At 41.7% G+C, this 19,297-nt stretch overlaps 1 protein-coding gene across 3 annotated transcripts in view; it reads left to right on the forward strand.

Annotated features, from left to right (window-relative positions):
• sh3pxd2aa (SH3 and PX domains 2Aa) overlaps positions 1-19,297 on the forward strand; it is a 139,340-nt gene that overhangs the window by 66,228 nt on the left and 53,815 nt on the right. For all 3 annotated transcript variants that reach the window (XM_031284629.2, XM_031284630.2, XM_031284631.2), the window contains exon 6: positions 7,223-7,248. In XM_031284629.2, coding sequence (XP_031140489.1) covers positions 7,223-7,248 — 26 coding nt within the window. The remainder of the gene's footprint in view (positions 1-7,222; positions 7,249-19,297) is intronic.

The following is a 19,297-nucleotide window of genomic DNA, read 5'->3' on the forward strand; positions in this document are numbered from 1 at the left end:
ATACCTTCATTTACTGAAGATTTATACACACACACTAACATACTGTAGATGCCATTTTAATTGCAGATGTTTGTGCATAGTCAACATCAACATCTGTGCATGTTATAATCTGTCACAACAAATACAAAGGAAAACAGGTGTATGAATGTTTGTCGCCTCACTGCGGATTCTGGGGCACATAGTAGTTAATCTGATGATTGATTTGGATTGGATTGATGTGTGCATTTCTTAGCAGCAAGACTGTGAAATTTAGCTGCACAATATATCCTATTTTATAATCATCGTAATATCAACTTGCACAATAAACACACCGCGATAGGCTGCAACACATCGCGAAAGAAAATACCAGTAGAAAACTGCACTTTGAAATGTAGCTGTCATTCTTTTTCATTGGGGCCTTTTATGTTCTATTCAATGTTTAATAAAATAATGTTGGAAATTATTTTTTTGTCATTTTTATTTTATTCAACAAACAGTTTGTATTTTAGCAGAATACTGAAAGCAGCAGAAAGGCAGAACTTAGTACACTTTAATATCTGTTTATTTATTGCAAGTAATATCCCTATCGCGATATTCAACGTTATTGCATATCGCATATTTTTCTCATATCGTGCAGCCCTAGTGAAATTCTGCACGTTCTTCATAAAAATCTAGGTAACGCCTCTTCTACTTCTCTACTGGCTGCAGAAAAAAAACGGCCTTGAGATTCCACCTAGCCACATAAAACACCCTTTTCTCCACCACTGCAGTATGTATTCTTCACGTCGCCTTTCACCCCTCGCTTCCTCCTCTCAATACCTTGAGGAGACATAGGAAAAGAGCTGGCAGCCGGAGCTGGTTGCTCAGCCCTCGAGGGAAGAGTTTGATTTCAGGCTCAGGGACTCGGGTCACTGGATAGAGTCTGGACCCTGTGTTTCTGCTCTCCCTCCTCATCCGCCCACCCTCTCTCTATGTTTTGCCCTCCCCTGCCCCTCCTTTGTGCCCTAATGCTTTGCAGATGCCTGCAAAACCCTACCTCTAAAAATAAAGCCAAAATAGCTAGCTGCACTTCCACTGGCATGTCCTGATGTAGTGTTAAATGTGTGTTGCTTAGCTAACAAGCTATACATCTTTGTTTTGACTTTTTTTACAGAAGTAAACCTGTCTCTTCTTGCTCAAAACTAGCCTAATGTTGTTGCTCATTAGCTGATACTGCAATTCTCTGCTAGTTGCTAGCATTGCTCATGTGGCTGTGTGTTGACTAGTGTTTGCCTCCCGAGCTGTTTTACAGGGCTAATGCTTGGATGCCATGCAGGCATGTTGTTCTAAAGCCCTTTGTAAATGCTTTAATGCTAACAACCACCCACACATGATACAAGCGAACCCTTTACTTTGACCTGCTTTTCATGACAACAGTTAAATCACATGCTATTGATCCAATCAGCAGCCACTTTGTGTTAGGATTAGCAAAGGGCTTCAACAGCTGTGTCTTCTGTGACTGTATCTGATCATTCATCAAGAACAGATATTCAAATACAGCACAGCTTCAGTTTAGGCGTTCCCTCGAAGGCTGAGTGACTTGTGGGGACATCTACAGTTAGACTGGAGACTGCTTACGCCCCTGCCTTTCTCTTGATTGGGATTTGTTTTTAAAGCTTGAGGTTGTATTTGCCTTTCAAACCATGCAGAGCATGAATAGCTTAACAGGCTCCCTGAGAGTTTGCTATAGCCAAGTACATTTCATGCTCCTTGATAAGTTACAACCAGCCATTTCCAGGTCCCACACTCACACCTATTGTATTGTCACTCTGCATAGATAATTTACCGTTACCTTGTTCAATTAACCCAGCAGGCATCCGGCATGCATATAAAAACTACCTTTGCAGTTTGGCCGATGGAGGGGCAAATTCTTTCACACAGTGGGTCACTTGTACGGCTTTTTTCTTTAGTCATACCAGATGTGTGCCATTTCTAGGTCTGCCAGGCATCGTTCAAAATCTTTCGATCCGGTGCCAATTTCGATACCTCAGTTTCGATGCTGGTTCCTTAACGACACTTTCTTCGATAACATATGTTTTAAAATCCATTTCAACATCAACAAAAATACATTAAACACAAAACTTTTATTTTAAATATTTATTAAAAATTAATAAATAAATAAAAATTCTGGTAACACTGCTCACTCAGAGTAACATTAATAAAACTGGTTGTGCTTTTGGATAGGGGTGCGCCAGTCAGATACTCAGGATTGGTATCAATCCGAACTTTAAAAATGAACAAAAAAAGAGAAACCTTTTTGCCACAACATGAACATATTATAAATAATGAATAAATAAACAAATGGCATTGTGTACAGGCTAATATTGAAGTAACTAAAATGCAAAGGAATGTAAAGAACAAAGACTTTTTGACAATGACACAAACCTTTAACAATAAACTTGGTGACTGCCCTGTTGTCAACATTGAACTAATGGAGAACTATTAAGTGCAAAGGAATGTAATTGAATTGCCTTGTTGCTGAAAGGTGCTGTAGAAATAAAGTTGCTTTACAACCTCAGCCTGCCAGTCAGTCATCAGGGCATAGAAACCACTGCTGTGCCTGCTTGTCTCAGAGGAAGTGTAACGTCAACAGCACCGCGACCGCTTTCGGCTCTCCATTAATATCATATCGCAGCAATCGCTGTCTGCGTAAGTTTTGAAAAACTGTAACCACACTTGAAGCCACTTTATCGGCATTGCCATGACTCACTGTGACTTCAACAAAACTGCAGAGCCGACGTAGTTTACTCCGTCCGCACCTGTGCGTGTGCGTGTGTGTGTGTGTGTGTGTGTGTGTGTGTGTGTGTCGGTCGGAGCTCCGCTCTGTGTCAATATGGAGAGAGGACAGATAAGCAGACGCTTTTGGAACCGAAATTTGGCACCGAAAGATAAATCATTTTTCGACACTCATAGGATCCGGGTATTTTTTTTCAGTGCCATAAAAGTATCGACGTTCGGTGCCCAGCCCTAGCCATTTCTGTACTGCTGAAAAACTCAAATAAATAGTAAATACAGTGACAAATTAATAAAAAGTGTTGCATTGTCAGGCCTATCTCCAGAGCTCTGTGGAGTAAGGTCTGGCTACACCACAGATACATTCTGGGATAGGAGGAAAAAACGCTCTGGGTTGTTTGCATTTCTTTAAACCAATCAAAATCATCTTGGGCGGCACTAAGCTCTGGACGCAGAGATGGTGACTCTGCAAAATAGTCTCGGGAAGGAACTTGTTTTGGTGGAACATTTGCACGCCGCAAAAAACCCCACCACCTACAATATTAAATGAAGTTAACTGTTGACACAGTAAAGTAACATGAGCTATTTAAATTAGCTGGATATATGGTTAAACCTCATTTGCTCTTACCAGTACGCCGTGTGTACTTTGTCTACAGCAATCCCACCAATCGGTCCCAAAACGTTCCAGTTAGAGAGTAAATGCCGTAAACATATTCTTTGTAAACCTTTACAACCATTCCCCGAAAGAACCAAGCATGCCTACCTTTTTGCACAATCCAAACGTCAACATTTTTGGCGTGTAGCTTGCTAGCTTGACGGTTGTTTCCCGTAGCGAAGGGATTTTGAGAATGGCAACACACAGAGAGCGGAAGGAGAAAGGTAAAGCCTGACATCCGGCACGTAGTACTAGCTGCTAAGTGTGCTAGTTGCTGTAAAGCCTGTTGCCATTGACCTGATTCCCTGCTTCCATGTTGAGTCCTACAAGGGTGGACCAGAACATGTGCCCATTAGTATTTTATGTTGGAAAGTGAAATGAATGACCAGGAATAGAGGACATAAATAGAAGTTTTCCTGTTAAGGCAAGTTTCAATGGCTGAGGAATGTTCCAAAATTAGACCTCCAATTTCTAAAATAAGTATTTGTTTTGTGACATGAAAGTAAGACTTACTTTGGAATGAAATTGAAAGTAGTAGCTAATTTTAGACCTCCGCTTACCAATTTCTTGACAATGCATTTGATTGAGCCAGAAAAACAGTTAACAGTTAACATTCATTGGAAATGTAAATCATTCCCTTGCGCCGGGACAGAAGGTATCAACATCTTTAATGCCACTGTGGCAAGCCTCGAGCAAAAAGGCCAAACATCCTGGCAAATATCTTGCCAACTCTGAGGCTCAGTCTGTCCACAGCATACTTTCCACTGAGACACATCCAGACACTGATTGAAAGTCATTGGCCATTGACTTGAACATTATCCAATCCCCATGTATTAGAGGGCGTGTTTCTAACATGGCTTGAGATGGATGGGATGAGGCGAAGGGTTAAGTCCCGCTCTCTCTCTGTCCCACTTTGGTGACAATGAAGCGTATTCTGGTTGCTAGCACACAGTGATCAGTGGAGATGTCGGTATAAAGGCTTTATTCATCTGCTGTGGCCAATCACAAAGAGACAGATACATCAAATGAATGGATGAAGTGATAGAGGAAAAAGCGAGCTAGGACCAGCATATAGTGACACTCAAGAATCCCGAGCTGTATCTGAAATGGGACATGGCTTTTGCTCATGCATGTGTGCTGTCTTGTCTGTCTGACCTTACACTGTCTTCTTGTAAAGGCACTTGTGTACTCATGTGCACAGAAAGAGTACTTGCCTGTGTCTCTATTAGCTTGAATGCGGTCGCAGCGAGAGCCAAGAGGAGGGTTTTATTAACATCATGCAGTGAGAGGGCATTACCTTGACTGCTGGCTACGCTGCCCCGAACAGTGTCTGCTCTCCTGGCACTGCAGTATAATCTTCCGGGCTATTTGCTCTGCATCATACCTGACAAGATGAGAGCTCCCTCGTTAATGAAATGGGCTGTTTCACAAGGGCCAGAGAGGTCAACTGCCCCAGTCAACGTTGCTCTTACAGCTGGGTAGTTGATCCTGAATCTTAGGGGAACATCCATGATCGATTACACATACCGCCTGGTGGTGGGCACACGTTCGCTGACTTTGCATCCACACCACAGACTGTAAACGGAGTGGACGTAACATCAGTGATGTCCCCCATTGGTTTGTGGAATGCCTTTTTGAAGCTTTGAGTTTGACAATATAGTCGTTACCATCTTTTGTTATCTTCTTTTTTTAAACCGTACGTTTTCCGATTTTTGAATGGACGGTGGAGCTGGGGAGGATGACGCCTGCCTGTGTTGTTTGTGTTGTGCTGAAGTAAACGCTAAAGAGAGAAAGTTGACGATTTTTAACCCGTCTGCGAGTCATCCAGTGGAGATTTACTGGCAGGTATACACGGACCTCAGGGTACTCCTGCCATTCATCTGCATGACGGCAGTACAGAAAATGGGCAAACCTTCCCTTAAGTAACCAGCTAGCGGTAGCTAGCTAGCTTGGTTGACAGAACGCTGAACAAGACATGTTTAGGCGACCAAAATGTTCCATTTAACTTTGAAGTGAAAACACACTGTGAAAGGGTCAAAGTTTAAGACGAAAACACTGACAACCCCCAAAAAGCTATTTTAATGTCCACAGTCCCATGATTACCATTGCTAAGCCTCTGTCCTGATTGACAGGTTTGTGTGTAAAGCCACGCCCCTAAAGCATCCCCTGGTTTATTGTCAATTTTAAATAAATGGGACCATAATTTACAAAACCAACATTTTGCTGTATTGAAGAAGCCTTAAAAGTACCAATTGAGGCCATAAACGTATTATGAAAATGTTCACTGAGGTAATAAATCAAGGAGAAAGTAGGGTCATTTTCTCATAGACTTCTGTAGAAACAAACTTCTTTTAGCAACCAGTGGAGTCGCCCCCTGCTGGAAATGAGATAGAATGCAGATTTAAGGCACCCAAAGCTCCGTCCATTATTTTTACATTCTATCCACACAAATACCCTATCCCAGTGGTTCTCAAACCTTTTCACATCAAGGACCCCTAAACTGACACAAATTAGATCACGGACCCCCATCTGGTAAGACTTCGTCCCAGGGTCCCCTACCTGATAGAATTTTTGCTTTTAGATGTTTTATTACAGAAAGTGAATGAAACCCATGAGCAAAAGAGTTATACAATATGTCATTGTGTTGCTTATGAATGAAATTATAGTAAAAATAAATTATTCCTCTTTTTTGTTGGGGACCCCCTGGAACCCCTTCAAGGACCCCTCGGGGTCCCCAGACCCCACTTAGAGAACCACTGCCCTATCCTATATACCTACTTACCTCACACACACATCCCTCTGTTATCCTGAGATTTACCGACAGCCAACCCGCTGCAATCTGGTACTCCTCTTGAAATGAGAGTCATGTTGCTATTAGTCATCCACAAACCACTTCACCTTCTGGTCTACATATCCTCAGTTTCTGTCTGGGGGTTGATATTACTGCCTATATGGTGGTTATTTTTAAACGACAAAGGGTATGGGAGAGGATTTTCTAGTGGGATTTAGCTCTTCACTTTAACACCGTGCTCATGTTTTATTGTTCTGCCTGTGTCTGATTTCCAACTGTACTGCAGCAAGATGACGTGGCTACATTTGAGGTTAGATTATGGTTGTGATTTGGTCTTAGGACATTGCTTTTGAGCAGAAAAAAGCAGAAAGAGGGGAGAGGGAGAATGGGGAGTGACAATATCAGATCATCAGGTCTGCGTTGCTATAAAAAGCACAGTCTGTCTTCACCTGATCCCTCCTTCACTATCTTTTTTAACTTAATTGCCACGCTGCCAGAGTCCGAAAGTCACTATTGACAAATGCAGACAGGCTCAGCACAGCAAACCTCCCACACAGCTCTGTGTCACCCCCCTCCCACCCACCTATAGTTTAGCCTTGCGGCATAATCCCATAAGAATCCATTAAGCAAGGCATCTTAAACTGATCCTCCTTCCAAATGCGGGGAGAGGTCGTCGTCTTCCTCTCTGACAGGGCGAGGAGGGGAGAGAGGAAGGAATTGAAGTATAGGAAGAGGATGGTGGTGCTGCTTTGGAGTCACATGACTAATTTGTGTCTGTTGCGGGGAGTACGGGCAGCTGGCCAAAGTCATTCCTCCCTCTCTCTCTCCATCCTTCACTCTCCACCTCTCTCTCCCTCAAGCACATGCATTTATTAGTGTGCTAAAGCCGATTGCATGCATGTGTTTTTGCCAGTTTTTGCCGTTTAGGAGTGTCACAATCCATATGTGCTGACCGCATGCTTTTTTTTGACAGAGCGGCGTCTGCTGTCACTAACTATGTCTCTGTTGTGTTGTTTCTCCTTCAGGGACTATGGCTCCAAGCGCAAGTCGGGTAAGTCACCTGTTTTCCTTCACTATCCTTCCCAAAAGCCTATTTCTCTTTCAACTTGTTGCTCTTAATAGAGCCGCTCCTTCAGATCCAAGGGGGGATGTTGTGCTGCATGGCGTATGACTCTTAAACTCTCTCTGCGACTTGTCTGTTATCCATGTGATGTCAGTGTGTGGTTTGTTTACTTGTCCCGCTGCAGGACGCTAACTTGCTGTCAACTGTGTTTTGGGGTGGGTTCAAAAAGCTGTCAAGCCCTCTCCAGGGTGGGGTTTCAAGCTTGCCTGCTAGTTCTTTGGGATGTCCAAATAGAGTCATTAATATGTGTTTTGTTACTGTAAGAGAAAACATTATTCTCTAATTTGGCAGTTTAAAAGATTGTTTGCCTCTGAGTCTTTAGCTTAAGTTCTTGGTGAAGCTTTTTGTATGACAAATGTTTAGTATTCCTAATAATTCAGTAAGAGAGAATAATTTTAACTTTGAAGGTATGTGCTTATGTGTAAGGGGCTTTGGTTTTACCCTGATCTGTGGGGTCTAATCTCCTGGGACTAACGAGGTAAACAAAAGCGCTAATACTTCCATTGGATGCCACACATGCAATTCAGTAGAATATAGAGTAAAGACATCCAACTGTGAACATATTCCTATTCTTGTTCCACTGTATCCAACGTATGAATTCAGTGGCACAGGCCAACAAGCTCTAACTATATATAGAACTAAACTATAAGACTATTCATCCATTCATTAGCCATTTTAGCAAACGTATGGCTCTTAGAGGGTATTAGCTACAGTGTAGCTGCTTAACAAAAGTACTGGTACATGTGAGTCACTAATATATGCATTATGGAACCCTGTGGCTAGGTAGACTGAGGAAATCAGTCATACCTCTTATGAATTATTGAAGAGAAAATGCAGGAAATAGCTTGTGGTTGATGGAGAATATGATTCTCTTGCTACAGTTGCCCTAAAGGACTACCATGTCTTGATATTTAAGAAGCTTAAAGGCTGTTTTTAGGAATAGAAATATCTTGAGATAGCTTTTGGTATTGAGTAGGGCTAGCATTCTAAAAAGTAGTTCATATTTTGTGTCCCCTTGGTTTTTTACCTCATTGAATAAGACGTTTTCAGTGATGCGACTTTCTTCAAGTAAACAACTCTTGAAATTGTTGTGAGTTTATTTTTGGACTAAAAGCAGAGGAACTGTGTGACCCTCAATCAAGGAATGGGTTTGCCATAGCCCCAGAGGGAACTCACTACCAATTCAATTACATCCACATTCCTCCAAGTGATTTCATTTCTTGGAAGCTGATTGCTTCTGCAGATAAGCTAGCTTGTCCCCCCGCCCTCTACATCCCCTTCATGTAGCGCATTATGCTTTGAAACAGCTGGGTTTCATACCCTTTTGTGTCAGCCAACCTAAATTTATAGAAGGTTGCCCAGTTGGATGCCACTCCACTGACCCAGTGATCTCTGCTACGACCTGAAGTAACACTTAGCCAGTCAGTGTGACAAAAGGGTTTTCTATTTTTAAACCTTTGGACAGTTACATAACAAATGCAATATTTCTATGAGTGCAAACTGAAGGAACACCATCCATTAATGAAGGGAGGATGTCACATTCTCTCAATGACGTGCCCTCTGCACCCCATTTCTCCTATGGTTTATTCTTGCAATGAGCTCAAAATGGTGTTATCATGCTTGCTCTTGGGGGAATATTGGAATTGTTATATAAATGTAGAGGCGATGACTGTTTGATAAAGTAGACCCGATAGCTATCCTAAAGGAAAGATTATAGTGTTCCATTGCTGTATTTATTTTGTGTTTTCTTTGTGCTGCTGCTCTCAGTGTAAATGCCTGAGATGCTTCTCAATGCTTCCTGTTGAGGGTTTAGTAACTATTACAACTCTTTCCCCATCCACTATTTACAGAAAACAGAGTATCCACTTGTGATTTTAACCAAAATCAATATCTTTTTTTTTTAAAGCTATAGTGCATAGTTTCTGTCTCCCCCATGAGGAATTCTAAGTTATGACAACAAAACTGTTGGCGCGTCCACATGATACAAACCTTACGTGACGGAGCACCGCCCCCACGCCCCTTCACACAGTTGCTTGTAAAAAAACATGATGGACTCTTCAGAAGAGGTCATTAACTTCACTCGAGTTTCTGCGCGTGAAAGTCACCGGACGACACAATCTTCTGAACATAGCCATACTGAGAAATACAGAGAGAGTTGTGTGGAGCTGATAGTCTTAATTAGCTTTGTAGCAACTCATTTGGCAACCCCTGAATGTAACAGACGTGCATTAATATCAAAATGTTACGCACTAAATCTTTAAAGTGGCCATATTATGCTCATTTTCAGGTTCATGATTGTATTTAGAGGTTGTACCAGAATAGGTTTATGGTTTAATTTTCAAAAAACACCGTATTTTTGTTGTACTGCACATTGCTGCAGCTCCTCTTTTCACCCTGTGTTCAGGTCTCTGTTTTAGCTACAGAGTGAGGCATCACACTTCTATCCCATCTCTGTTGGGAGTCGCACATGCACAGTAGCTAGGTAAGGACTACTAGCTAGCTACTACTACTAGCTAGCTAGCAGCGCTAGCAGCGGCACTAGCAGATGAGGGACATGTAAGTTGCCATTGAGAACGAGGTGGCTAACCGCTAGCGCTGCTGCTAGCGCTGCTGCTAGCGCCGCTAGCGGTTAGCCACCTCGTTCTCAATGTCAAAACACTGCTACAACACACATGAGATCACCCTAATCTACAAAAGAAATTGTATAGAACTACTTACATGTCCCTCATCTGCAGGTATTCCACGCAAAGTTGGAAGTGTGCCCTCGTTTAGAAGAAGTCTCCCGGCTAATCCTGCCTTGTACTGACCGAAGTTGGAGAAACAGCTAGCTGATGTGGTATTAGCTAAAGCGTTTAGCACGTACACCAAATGTTTCGGCCGATGACGTAGATAGCCCTGCTGATTTTGAGCAGCTCACCCGGAGACTGAAGGCAGGATACATTCAGAAACCCGTATCTCACTCAAAACAGCATGGATGTTTTTTTTTTCCAAACACCAGAGACACAAAATAACACCCCAAATCCCAGAAAAAGTGATTTTTTTTCATAATATGGCCACTTTAAGAGGGTAGGAATAAACGACCAATATCATTGTATGGTTTGGAGGACTTGTCACAAAATATTTAACTTCCCCTAACCCCACAAGCTGTGGATTAGTAATATGTCTGTTTGTGTACGGATTGAGCAAATGAAATACATGCTGTTAACCAGTGTTGTAGTACTTAAGAGCCGTCTTGGTCTTAAGAGCGGTCTCAAGACCACTTTTTGAAGGTCTCTGTCTCGTCTCGGAATCAGATTTTATTTCAAGACCGGTCAAGACCACAACTGCAGGTATATCACTAAATTGCCAGTGTATCATCTGCTTTATGTGTTAACATCATTACTGTGATTGGATGTAAAACGTCCTGCTTCAAATGCAACCAGTTCTAATTCATTGACTCATTTCTAATTTGAAATTTGTTACTGTTAAAGCCCTCTCCCCGTCCCCCTTAACATGCAGTCCTGAGAGAGTGACTGTGTGAGACAGGAAAAGCTCTGGCTGTCTGGCACTGGCCTGGTCTTGGTCTTGACTCGTTCTCAACCCCTCAAAGTCTTGGTCTTGTCGCGGTCTCAATAAACTCTGGTCTTGGTGATGACTTGGTCTCGGTTTAGGTGGTCTTGACTACAACACTGCCGTTAACTAGTGAGCGTGTAGGCATAGTTTAAAACTGTAGACAGAGCCAGGCTAGTTGTTTCCCCGTGCTTTCAGTCTTTATGCTAAGCTACGCTAATCACCTTCTGCCTCCAGCTTCATGCTCAATGGACACACATGACGTTGATAAAGATCTTCTCATCTAACTGTCAGAAAGGAAGTGAATATACTTCACAAAGTGCCAAAATGTTGAACTGTTTCTTTAGGTTTCTTTGAGTGGTGTATTTTTTTTAATTATTTTGTTGTCTGTTTGTCAATGATGATTATTGCAGCTTTCATCATCTCCCCTTCCGCTCTTTTGCTAATTCCAAACAAAATGTTGTTGTTACTGCTGGGAAAATAAATGCATCCCTTCCACTGCGTCAGACAAGAGCACTTTTCTGAAGAAACCGAGGGTGTTTGGAACAGCACATGTAAACTGGGTATTTGCTGACTAAATATTGTGAAATATGAAGTCTCCAAGAGAGTAGCAAAGTGGAAAAAACTGTTGGGATGTCCCGGTGAAGCTGTCAGATTCACACTAAGCAACTGCAATTTTCCACTTAAATCCATTTAGGGATTTTTATTGCATGTCATCCCCTCTAATAAAGGCGAGGGACCGTGTTGTATGTCTGTGGCTGTTCTCCATTAAATCTGAAGGAGGTGATGTTTAAAACAAAAATTAGCGAGTGAAGCACAGAGCGAGAGAACGGGAAGAAGAGAGAGTTTGGACAGGTCAGATGTGACAGTGCTCGATGTGGAACAGATGTCGCCTGTGATGTGACTTGACCTCACCCTGAAGCGATCACCCACACCATGTCAGCCTTTTCCCTACCGTTATAAGGCTTAGGCACAGCACCCAAACTTTTTTGGGCACCACCTAACTCAAATACAAGTAAAATAACTAACTAAATAACTTCTCTCAAATCTAATGGTTGTAGTTGGTCCCATCATTTTAAGACAATGTGACGATGGGAGTTTTGTGCACTTAAAATGAATTAAATCATTCTATCTAAAACTTCAAAATCAATTGAGCTTTAAAAGATGAAAGTTTGTTTTTTGGTGCCTCCCAACTGGAACCGAACACTGATTCATCTCACCTCAATTTAGCCAGGGACATAGATGTCAGATGTGTTTTTTATAAACATAGGAGGGCACTCGCTCTGTACTCTCCCTTTGCTCTGTGGAGGACAGATGGAGCTCTTACTCCTCCATGTGAGGGCCACATTGCGAGTGAACGGAGGAGGGTGCTGTTTGGGCTGCAGAGGCCACGGGGGTTGAGTCTGTCTGACAAGGCACTGGTTTGTTTACGTGGCACAATGGATTAGATTTCAGACTGACGTTGGAATGGCCACTCGTATTTACATGGAGGAGGGCTGTGTGTGTGTGTGTGTGTGTGGTGTGTTTTTACAAGTGTAGGTTCAGTGGACAGGGGCAGTTTGTGTTTGCACGTATCTGTTAAACTGTCTGTGCTAATTAGGATCTTGTTTGTACCACCAGGAACTCCTCTGTCAATAGACACATTTATTTGACACATACACCCTTCATTACCTGCCTCCATACAAATAAAACCCTGCTCTATGTTGACTTTTACACATTTGACATCCCACTTAATTGCAGCAACAATAATGTCAGCACACTCTTAAAACCTACATCAATGTTGAAGATACAGTTCCGAGAGGCAGAAAAATGATAATCCTTCTTTCCCAGCCTCATAGCCACGAGGCATAGTAATGTCAATATGACAAGAGAGTTACAGTTATTCCCTGCGGAGGGACAGTGTTGTATCTCTGTGTTGTATCCATTAAAAAGGAGGTGATGTTTAAAACAAAAATTAGCGAGTGAAGCACAGAGCAAGAGAACAGGAAGAAGAGAGAGTTCGGATAGGCCAGATGTGACAGTGCTCGATGTGGAACAGATGTCGCCTGTGATGTGACTTGACCTCACCCTGAAGCGATCACCCACACCATGTCAGCCTTTTCCCTACCGTTATCAGGCTTAGGCACAGCACCCAAACTGTTGTGGGCACCACCTGACTCAAATAAAAGTAAAATAACTTAACTAACTAAATTACTTCTCTCAGATCTAATGGTTGTAGTTGGTCCCCAGTGGACTTCTTTAGCAAGTTTTGTCTTGAACCCTCTGAGGTCTAAGGGCATTTTCACATTTCTTCTTGAATTCTCCTTTTTAAGGGTATTTGCATATAACCTGATCCCCATGTGTTTCTTATCAAAATGTTCAGATCAAACTCAGCTTTCTGTGTAGTGACGCCCACAATTGTTCCAGAGCAATGTATGAAGGGATAATTTGGCCTTAAAGCGGAAATATTTCTCAAATCTCTTGTGAAAACAAACCTACACTCAATTGTTTTGGTGCATGAAATGAGTTTTTCAAAAGTCTTGGGTTCACAAAAGTAGCGTAAAATATGAATAAAATAGTAAATAAATGTCTAAAATGAAATTTTGCTTTTTGAGTAGGAGTGTTGTCAAACATTGCTTGGACTGCCGGTGCGTCTTTTGTCTTCGGAGCGTTAAGCTTTTTGAGTGTTATTTATGTTATCTGATCTAGCTTTTCCAACATTTTAGACACAAATGTGGTAATAATAATGGTCCAAAATGGTGTGAAATTGCATATTGTTTAATTGAAAAACGTAAACATTTTCTTGAGGGAGTACCTCCCGCCAAATACGTGCACCTAAGTCTTTCACAAACCTGGGGAAAACACTGCATACCATTCTCCCAGCCTGCTTTGGGAACTGTTGGCCATGGCTAATGGCTGCATTTTTGCCAGCTGTTGTGTCAATGCTAAAGCAGATAGCCCGTCAACCGTTGCTCACCCCCCCAAGCCTACCCCACCCCCCCCCACCACTCTGTTTGCACACAAATGTCATTTGTCACCACGAACGTTTGTGTCACAGTGAGGGATGAATTGTCTCGTCTCTGTTGTTCTCTCCTCTTCTTGCTAAACACTGTATCAATACTAGTTAGCTTCAGCCTGTGGTTTGACATTGTTAGCGTTAGTGTCACTCTGGGTTGTTTTTTTTAAAGTGTTGGATCAATACTGGTGGCTGTAATGTGTTATTGGTCGCCTTTGTTTTGGTGTCAGGTGACAAGGGGTTTATCATTTAAGCTCTGGACTGTGTGGTGGCAGCAGATACAGCTAGTTGTGTGGTGGATATGCAGAGAATGACATCATTAGGTTGGAGGTGCAATCTGGCTGTTTTATGATAATTTACTTTTTTACCTATTTATAAGGTTCAAATTTTACTTTCCCTCTTTTTTTTGGTTTTGTAGAGAAGACTCAGGGGCACACACTCATATGCTATTATATGGATTGCTATCAAATTCAGTCCAATACTTTGGTTTATGTAAGTTGACGTGCCAGATGGTTTGTTATACAGAACCATCTGAGAAGCTGCCATTGGAAACTGTTTGGAAAAGGGCAGGCACTTTCAAAAAAATCGCTGGTAGGTGATTGGATGAACCATCTGTCTGTAACGTCCGCCATTTTTGTTTTGAAAAAACCGTCGCGGCCGTCACACACACCTAAACCACGGCCGTAGCTGCCAGTCGCTCCTCACCGTCAGCTAGGTTCAGTAAGCTGGTAGTTCAGACACAAATGCATTAATTGAAGCCTGTGAAAGTGAAGATGGATTTCTGTGTGAAATGTGATTCTTGCGCGATCTCGTGATATAGCGAGAATTAAAGCTTAGATCGGGCCCAAAAAATCAAGCCCGACCCTACCCGAGCCCGTGCACGTTGTGTCCGAGTCCAGCCCTGCCCGACACATTAACTGGAATTATGAGGCCGAGCCCGATTTAAACCTGACAATTTTTTAATACGTGGGCCGTTATAACTGACATTCTCAACTACAATTCTGAGTTGTTTGAACTACAGACATCTGTTTAGAATTATCTTAATGAATAATGCAACAAGGACGAAGCATGTAAACTGCGTTTACACAGAGGAATACTCAACGCATTTCTCTGTGAGGGCTTGCTTCTAGGGATGGGCGATACCACACTTTTAGGATTCGATACAATACCGATACTTTTTCTTGCATTTTCATCGATACCGATACCGATACCGTTAATTTCTTATTGGCAATTTTTGTCAGTAAAAATATTATTACATTTAAGACAAATCACAAGACAAATAGAGACCATTTATACAAAATGTATTATGGTCAATACATAATAAAATTAAAATTAAAATAAATAACATAAATATTAATGAAATAAATTAAATATGAACAAAAACATACACATTTTCAGGCCCTTGGCTGTGTCGCTGTTGGCTGTGTCGCACGTTGACGCTCATTCGCTCGTCTCCTGTCACGTGACATGGGCCAGCTCAATACGCTGTCAGGTACAGGGGTGTCCCGGCACATACTAATTTAAGTAAGTAATCTAAAACAACTGAAAGTGATGCATACACCCCCAATTATTATTTTTTAGTTTATATCGATATTTTTTTAAGGAAATCAATGCCAAATGAGTAGCGTGAGTATATCGATCTATCGATACCACAGGATCGATACGCCCATCCCTACTTGCTTCGCCCTCATGCTTGGAGAAGTAACAAAAGAGGACATTGAAGGCTGACCATCATCCTTTCTGCCATGGCAAGCCTGCTTCATGTGTCTGTTCATCGTCAAAGTTTCCGTTTTTTTTTGCTGTCATAGGCAAGCAGCGTGCCGCACTTAATGCACTCGACAAAGCCAACACATACTGTATGTTGTCACTGCACACAACTTGTTTAAAATGGTTCCATACCTCTGACTTTCCTCCAAACTTGCTCAAAGTTATTTCTCATAGCTGTTTTTATTTTGTTCTTTACATCTTCAAGCTCCATGTTGCACTTAAGCTACACCATACAGCACAGCAGGCCCGGTGTGATGCGTACGAGTGGAGGAGATGCTGTGCATGACACATGTTGCATTTTGTAACTTTGTAGCCTAACTTGTGCAACTTTGTACACATTTGTTACTTAGGCCTAAAAATATAGGCTATATAATATTTCTGATTATGGCATAGCTTTCTCCCCACCCAATTAAGCTAATAAAGTAATGGTTAGTGAGGATAGTGTCGGGAAATATCGGCCCGACTTGGCCCATGGGGTCGGGTCAAGTTCGGGCTCGGGCATTGAATTTAAACTCTAGCGAGAATCCAGCTACAGTGCAAGGTAATTGTTTATGACCAAATACCTGCAAAACAAATGACATTTCAACTAATGTGTTTCATGCTACTTTGTGTTCCATGACAATTAGCCAAAGGTAGCATGCTAACACACTAAACTAAGATGTGAACATGGTTAGCGGCAAATGGTTATAGTACTCAATCGGTACTGGATTTTTGAGGATAATGATAGTGAACATCCTTTCAATTTAAAATGTTTTAAGAATTGATAAGTGACAAAGACATCCATACTGAGAGGGACATTCTACACCCTCTGGTAGACAAACCATATCTCAAACCTACTGTAGTTTTCCATTTCTGTACTGCAACTTCTTGTTACCTAACAGCCGACATGCACTGATACGATATATAGCTGCCCATTTATCGGTCTAGCTCTAAACAATATACCTGCTAAACATGTAAACATTGTCACATTGCTAGCATGTTAGCATGCTGACATTAGCATGTAGCTCCGCACCCTACAGTAGACTCTTGTTTGTTAGGTTTAGGTTTATTTGCACAATTTCAGTGAAAAAGATAACAAACAAATACAGTGCAGGGAAAGGCAAAAAACCCCAGTGGGCTTATTTGAAGCCTCCACCTTGATAATTTTAAAATTGCATAACATCATATAGAACAAAAAACAGAGAAAATAATAAGACAACATAAAATTGATACAAACTAATAAAATAGAATTACATACAAATATAAAGAAACTCTTGTTTGTTACATTGTTGATAAGTTATTTTGGTCCTCAAATTACAAAGAATTTCCTCAAAATACTTATTTTTGCACTCAATATACATAATTTGTTCCCTCAAATGAGAAATGTATAGACTTGTATTACTACATTTTTTTTTATATAATAATAATTTATTATTATTATTATTATTAAGTTGTGACTGTTAAAGACAATGTGGTGTTATCTTTTACATCCCTTAAATCGATTAAAAATGGTAAAGGGGTATGGCTGCCATACACAAGAGAGGAGGTATCGTTTTATTAATTTGAGGGAACAAACCAGCTGAACACAGTCACACAACACAGTTGACAGTCAGGTTTGGAAACAACAACAGCGAGATCCCATTTTGGGATTTGGGGGGCACTGTAACAAAATAAAGGAGTGTTTCAGCATGGGGTGTGTGGGGGGGCGTGGGGGGGGCAGGTGTTATATGACAGTAACAGGAACTTTTCTTTCAAAACACAATCTACTAAGTCGACAGAAAAACAAGATAGATGGCTAATAAGCCCCTCCAATCCAAACCTAGAAAGAAAGTCTTCAGCTAGGCCATTTTTCACCGTCCCTCGGACCTCAATTGCAGAGTAATGGAGACGTTTGGGGTCAGAATTCTAGGAAAATTACCCACAGCAGCAAAGGGACAGAGAAAACACTGCTGGTTCTGCTGGTTTGTGGCGTCATCACCAAAACCTGAAAGGAATTAAGCATCCGTATGTATGTATGTGTGTGTGTGTGTGTGTGTGTGTGTGTGTGTGTGTGTGTGTGTGTGTGTGTGTTTGTGTGTGTTTGTGTGTGTTTGTGTGTGTGTGTGTGTGTGTGTGTGTGTGTTTGTGTGGAGGGGGAGTAGGTTAGCATGGAGTTAATATCAATCAGATGTTGAGCGCTACACTGAGAGCAGCCTGGTGGGTAATAATCACGGTAGGGCGTTAGTGAGCGGGGTTTGACCCAGGCTGACCTGGGACCAGCCTGTATCCCTCCCTGTGGGGCCAACATCAATCCAGCAAAGCTCCTGAGGCTCTGGTGGATAGCGAGAGGGGATTTGGCTTTTATTATCTCACGTGAGTCAACGAAGAGGAGCTGTCTGCTTCACAACAGGGGCAGCGCTCGCCAGGATCATGAAGTATACAAACTTGGTCCCTTCAAAAGAGGAGTTGATTATTTAGGAAACCACCCTGTTTTCTGATTGTTAAACTCTGAACATGTTCCATGGGGTTTGTATGTTGTTGTTTTTTATGGACTCTGGAGTGATAAAACAGATGCACTTGTTAAAGGCCATAAACCTTCAATTTGAGTGAAAACTAAACTTGGAAGGTCTTTTTCAAAAACATCATCCATTTGCCTCAACAATCTCTGTTTGCCTAAATCTATATCTTAATGTTAACTGTATGGTTACATCAAAATCAGAGTTATAGTTCATACATAGAACATTTGTTGTCTGCCTCTGCTGGTTGCATCCTGTTTTCTCTCTCTCTCTCTCTCTCTCTCTCTCTCTCTCTCTCTCTCTCTCTCTCTCTAGCTCTGTTAGAAACCTTTCCCTATCATGGAAATGGAAGTGTGTTCGCCATTTTGTAGTGGTGTTTGAATCCTCCGTGGTTAATTTCATTCACTATATAGTCCACTATAAAATACCCACAATACACTGCTAATTTGAGTGTACATACGATGTACCCTACATTTTACTCCCGTATACCACAATGCAACGCGGGCGTGTTTTCCCAAAGGAGATGAAGAAGTAGAACACCTGTGGAAAATGGAGCAGGCTTTCTAAATAGTGAAAATGTAACATGCAACATATATACAACCTTTCACTATTCTCCTGAGTGCTCGGGTCTTTTCAGGGATGTATTACAAGTAATTTTGTTATGGTTTGTTCACATGATGCTGGGCGCGCCCACCTCCTTCACACAAATAACAGTGTCCGAAATCTTGTTCGGTTGTTCCCTCTATAGTTCACTATTTAATAAACACTATATAGGGAATAGTGACTGAGTGAATGAGGGAACGGTTTCAAAGACAGCTTCTGTTCTGTCCCTCATTCCACCCTCCTCCCTCTGCCTGTTGCACACCTTAGTGTAATCAGTGCTCAGGTAGAGTGGGGGAGGGGATAAGAAGGCAGAGAGTGCAGGGACGGGGGGCACACGTTTTGAGGTGGACTAAGTGTTCAGACCTCCGAATCACTGCCCACATCTCACATTATTTCAGTAGTTCAAATAGCTCAGCTGCTGTACCCGTTGACGGCTGCATTTATCTATCTAATTAAAGAATACATACACAAGCAGATAATAATTTGACCAAGCATTCAATGCCAACTTCCAATACGTTCAATACTATTATTTGGAACTTCATTATTACTGGAAAAAAAACACAGATTGGTAGGAGTAGGTGTGAGTGTG

The sequence above is a fragment of the Sander lucioperca genome, chromosome 4 (assembly GCF_008315115.2).
Source record: "Sander lucioperca isolate FBNREF2018 chromosome 4, SLUC_FBN_1.2, whole genome shotgun sequence".
In the NCBI taxonomy this organism is placed as follows: domain Eukaryota; kingdom Metazoa; phylum Chordata; class Actinopteri; order Perciformes; family Percidae; genus Sander; species Sander lucioperca.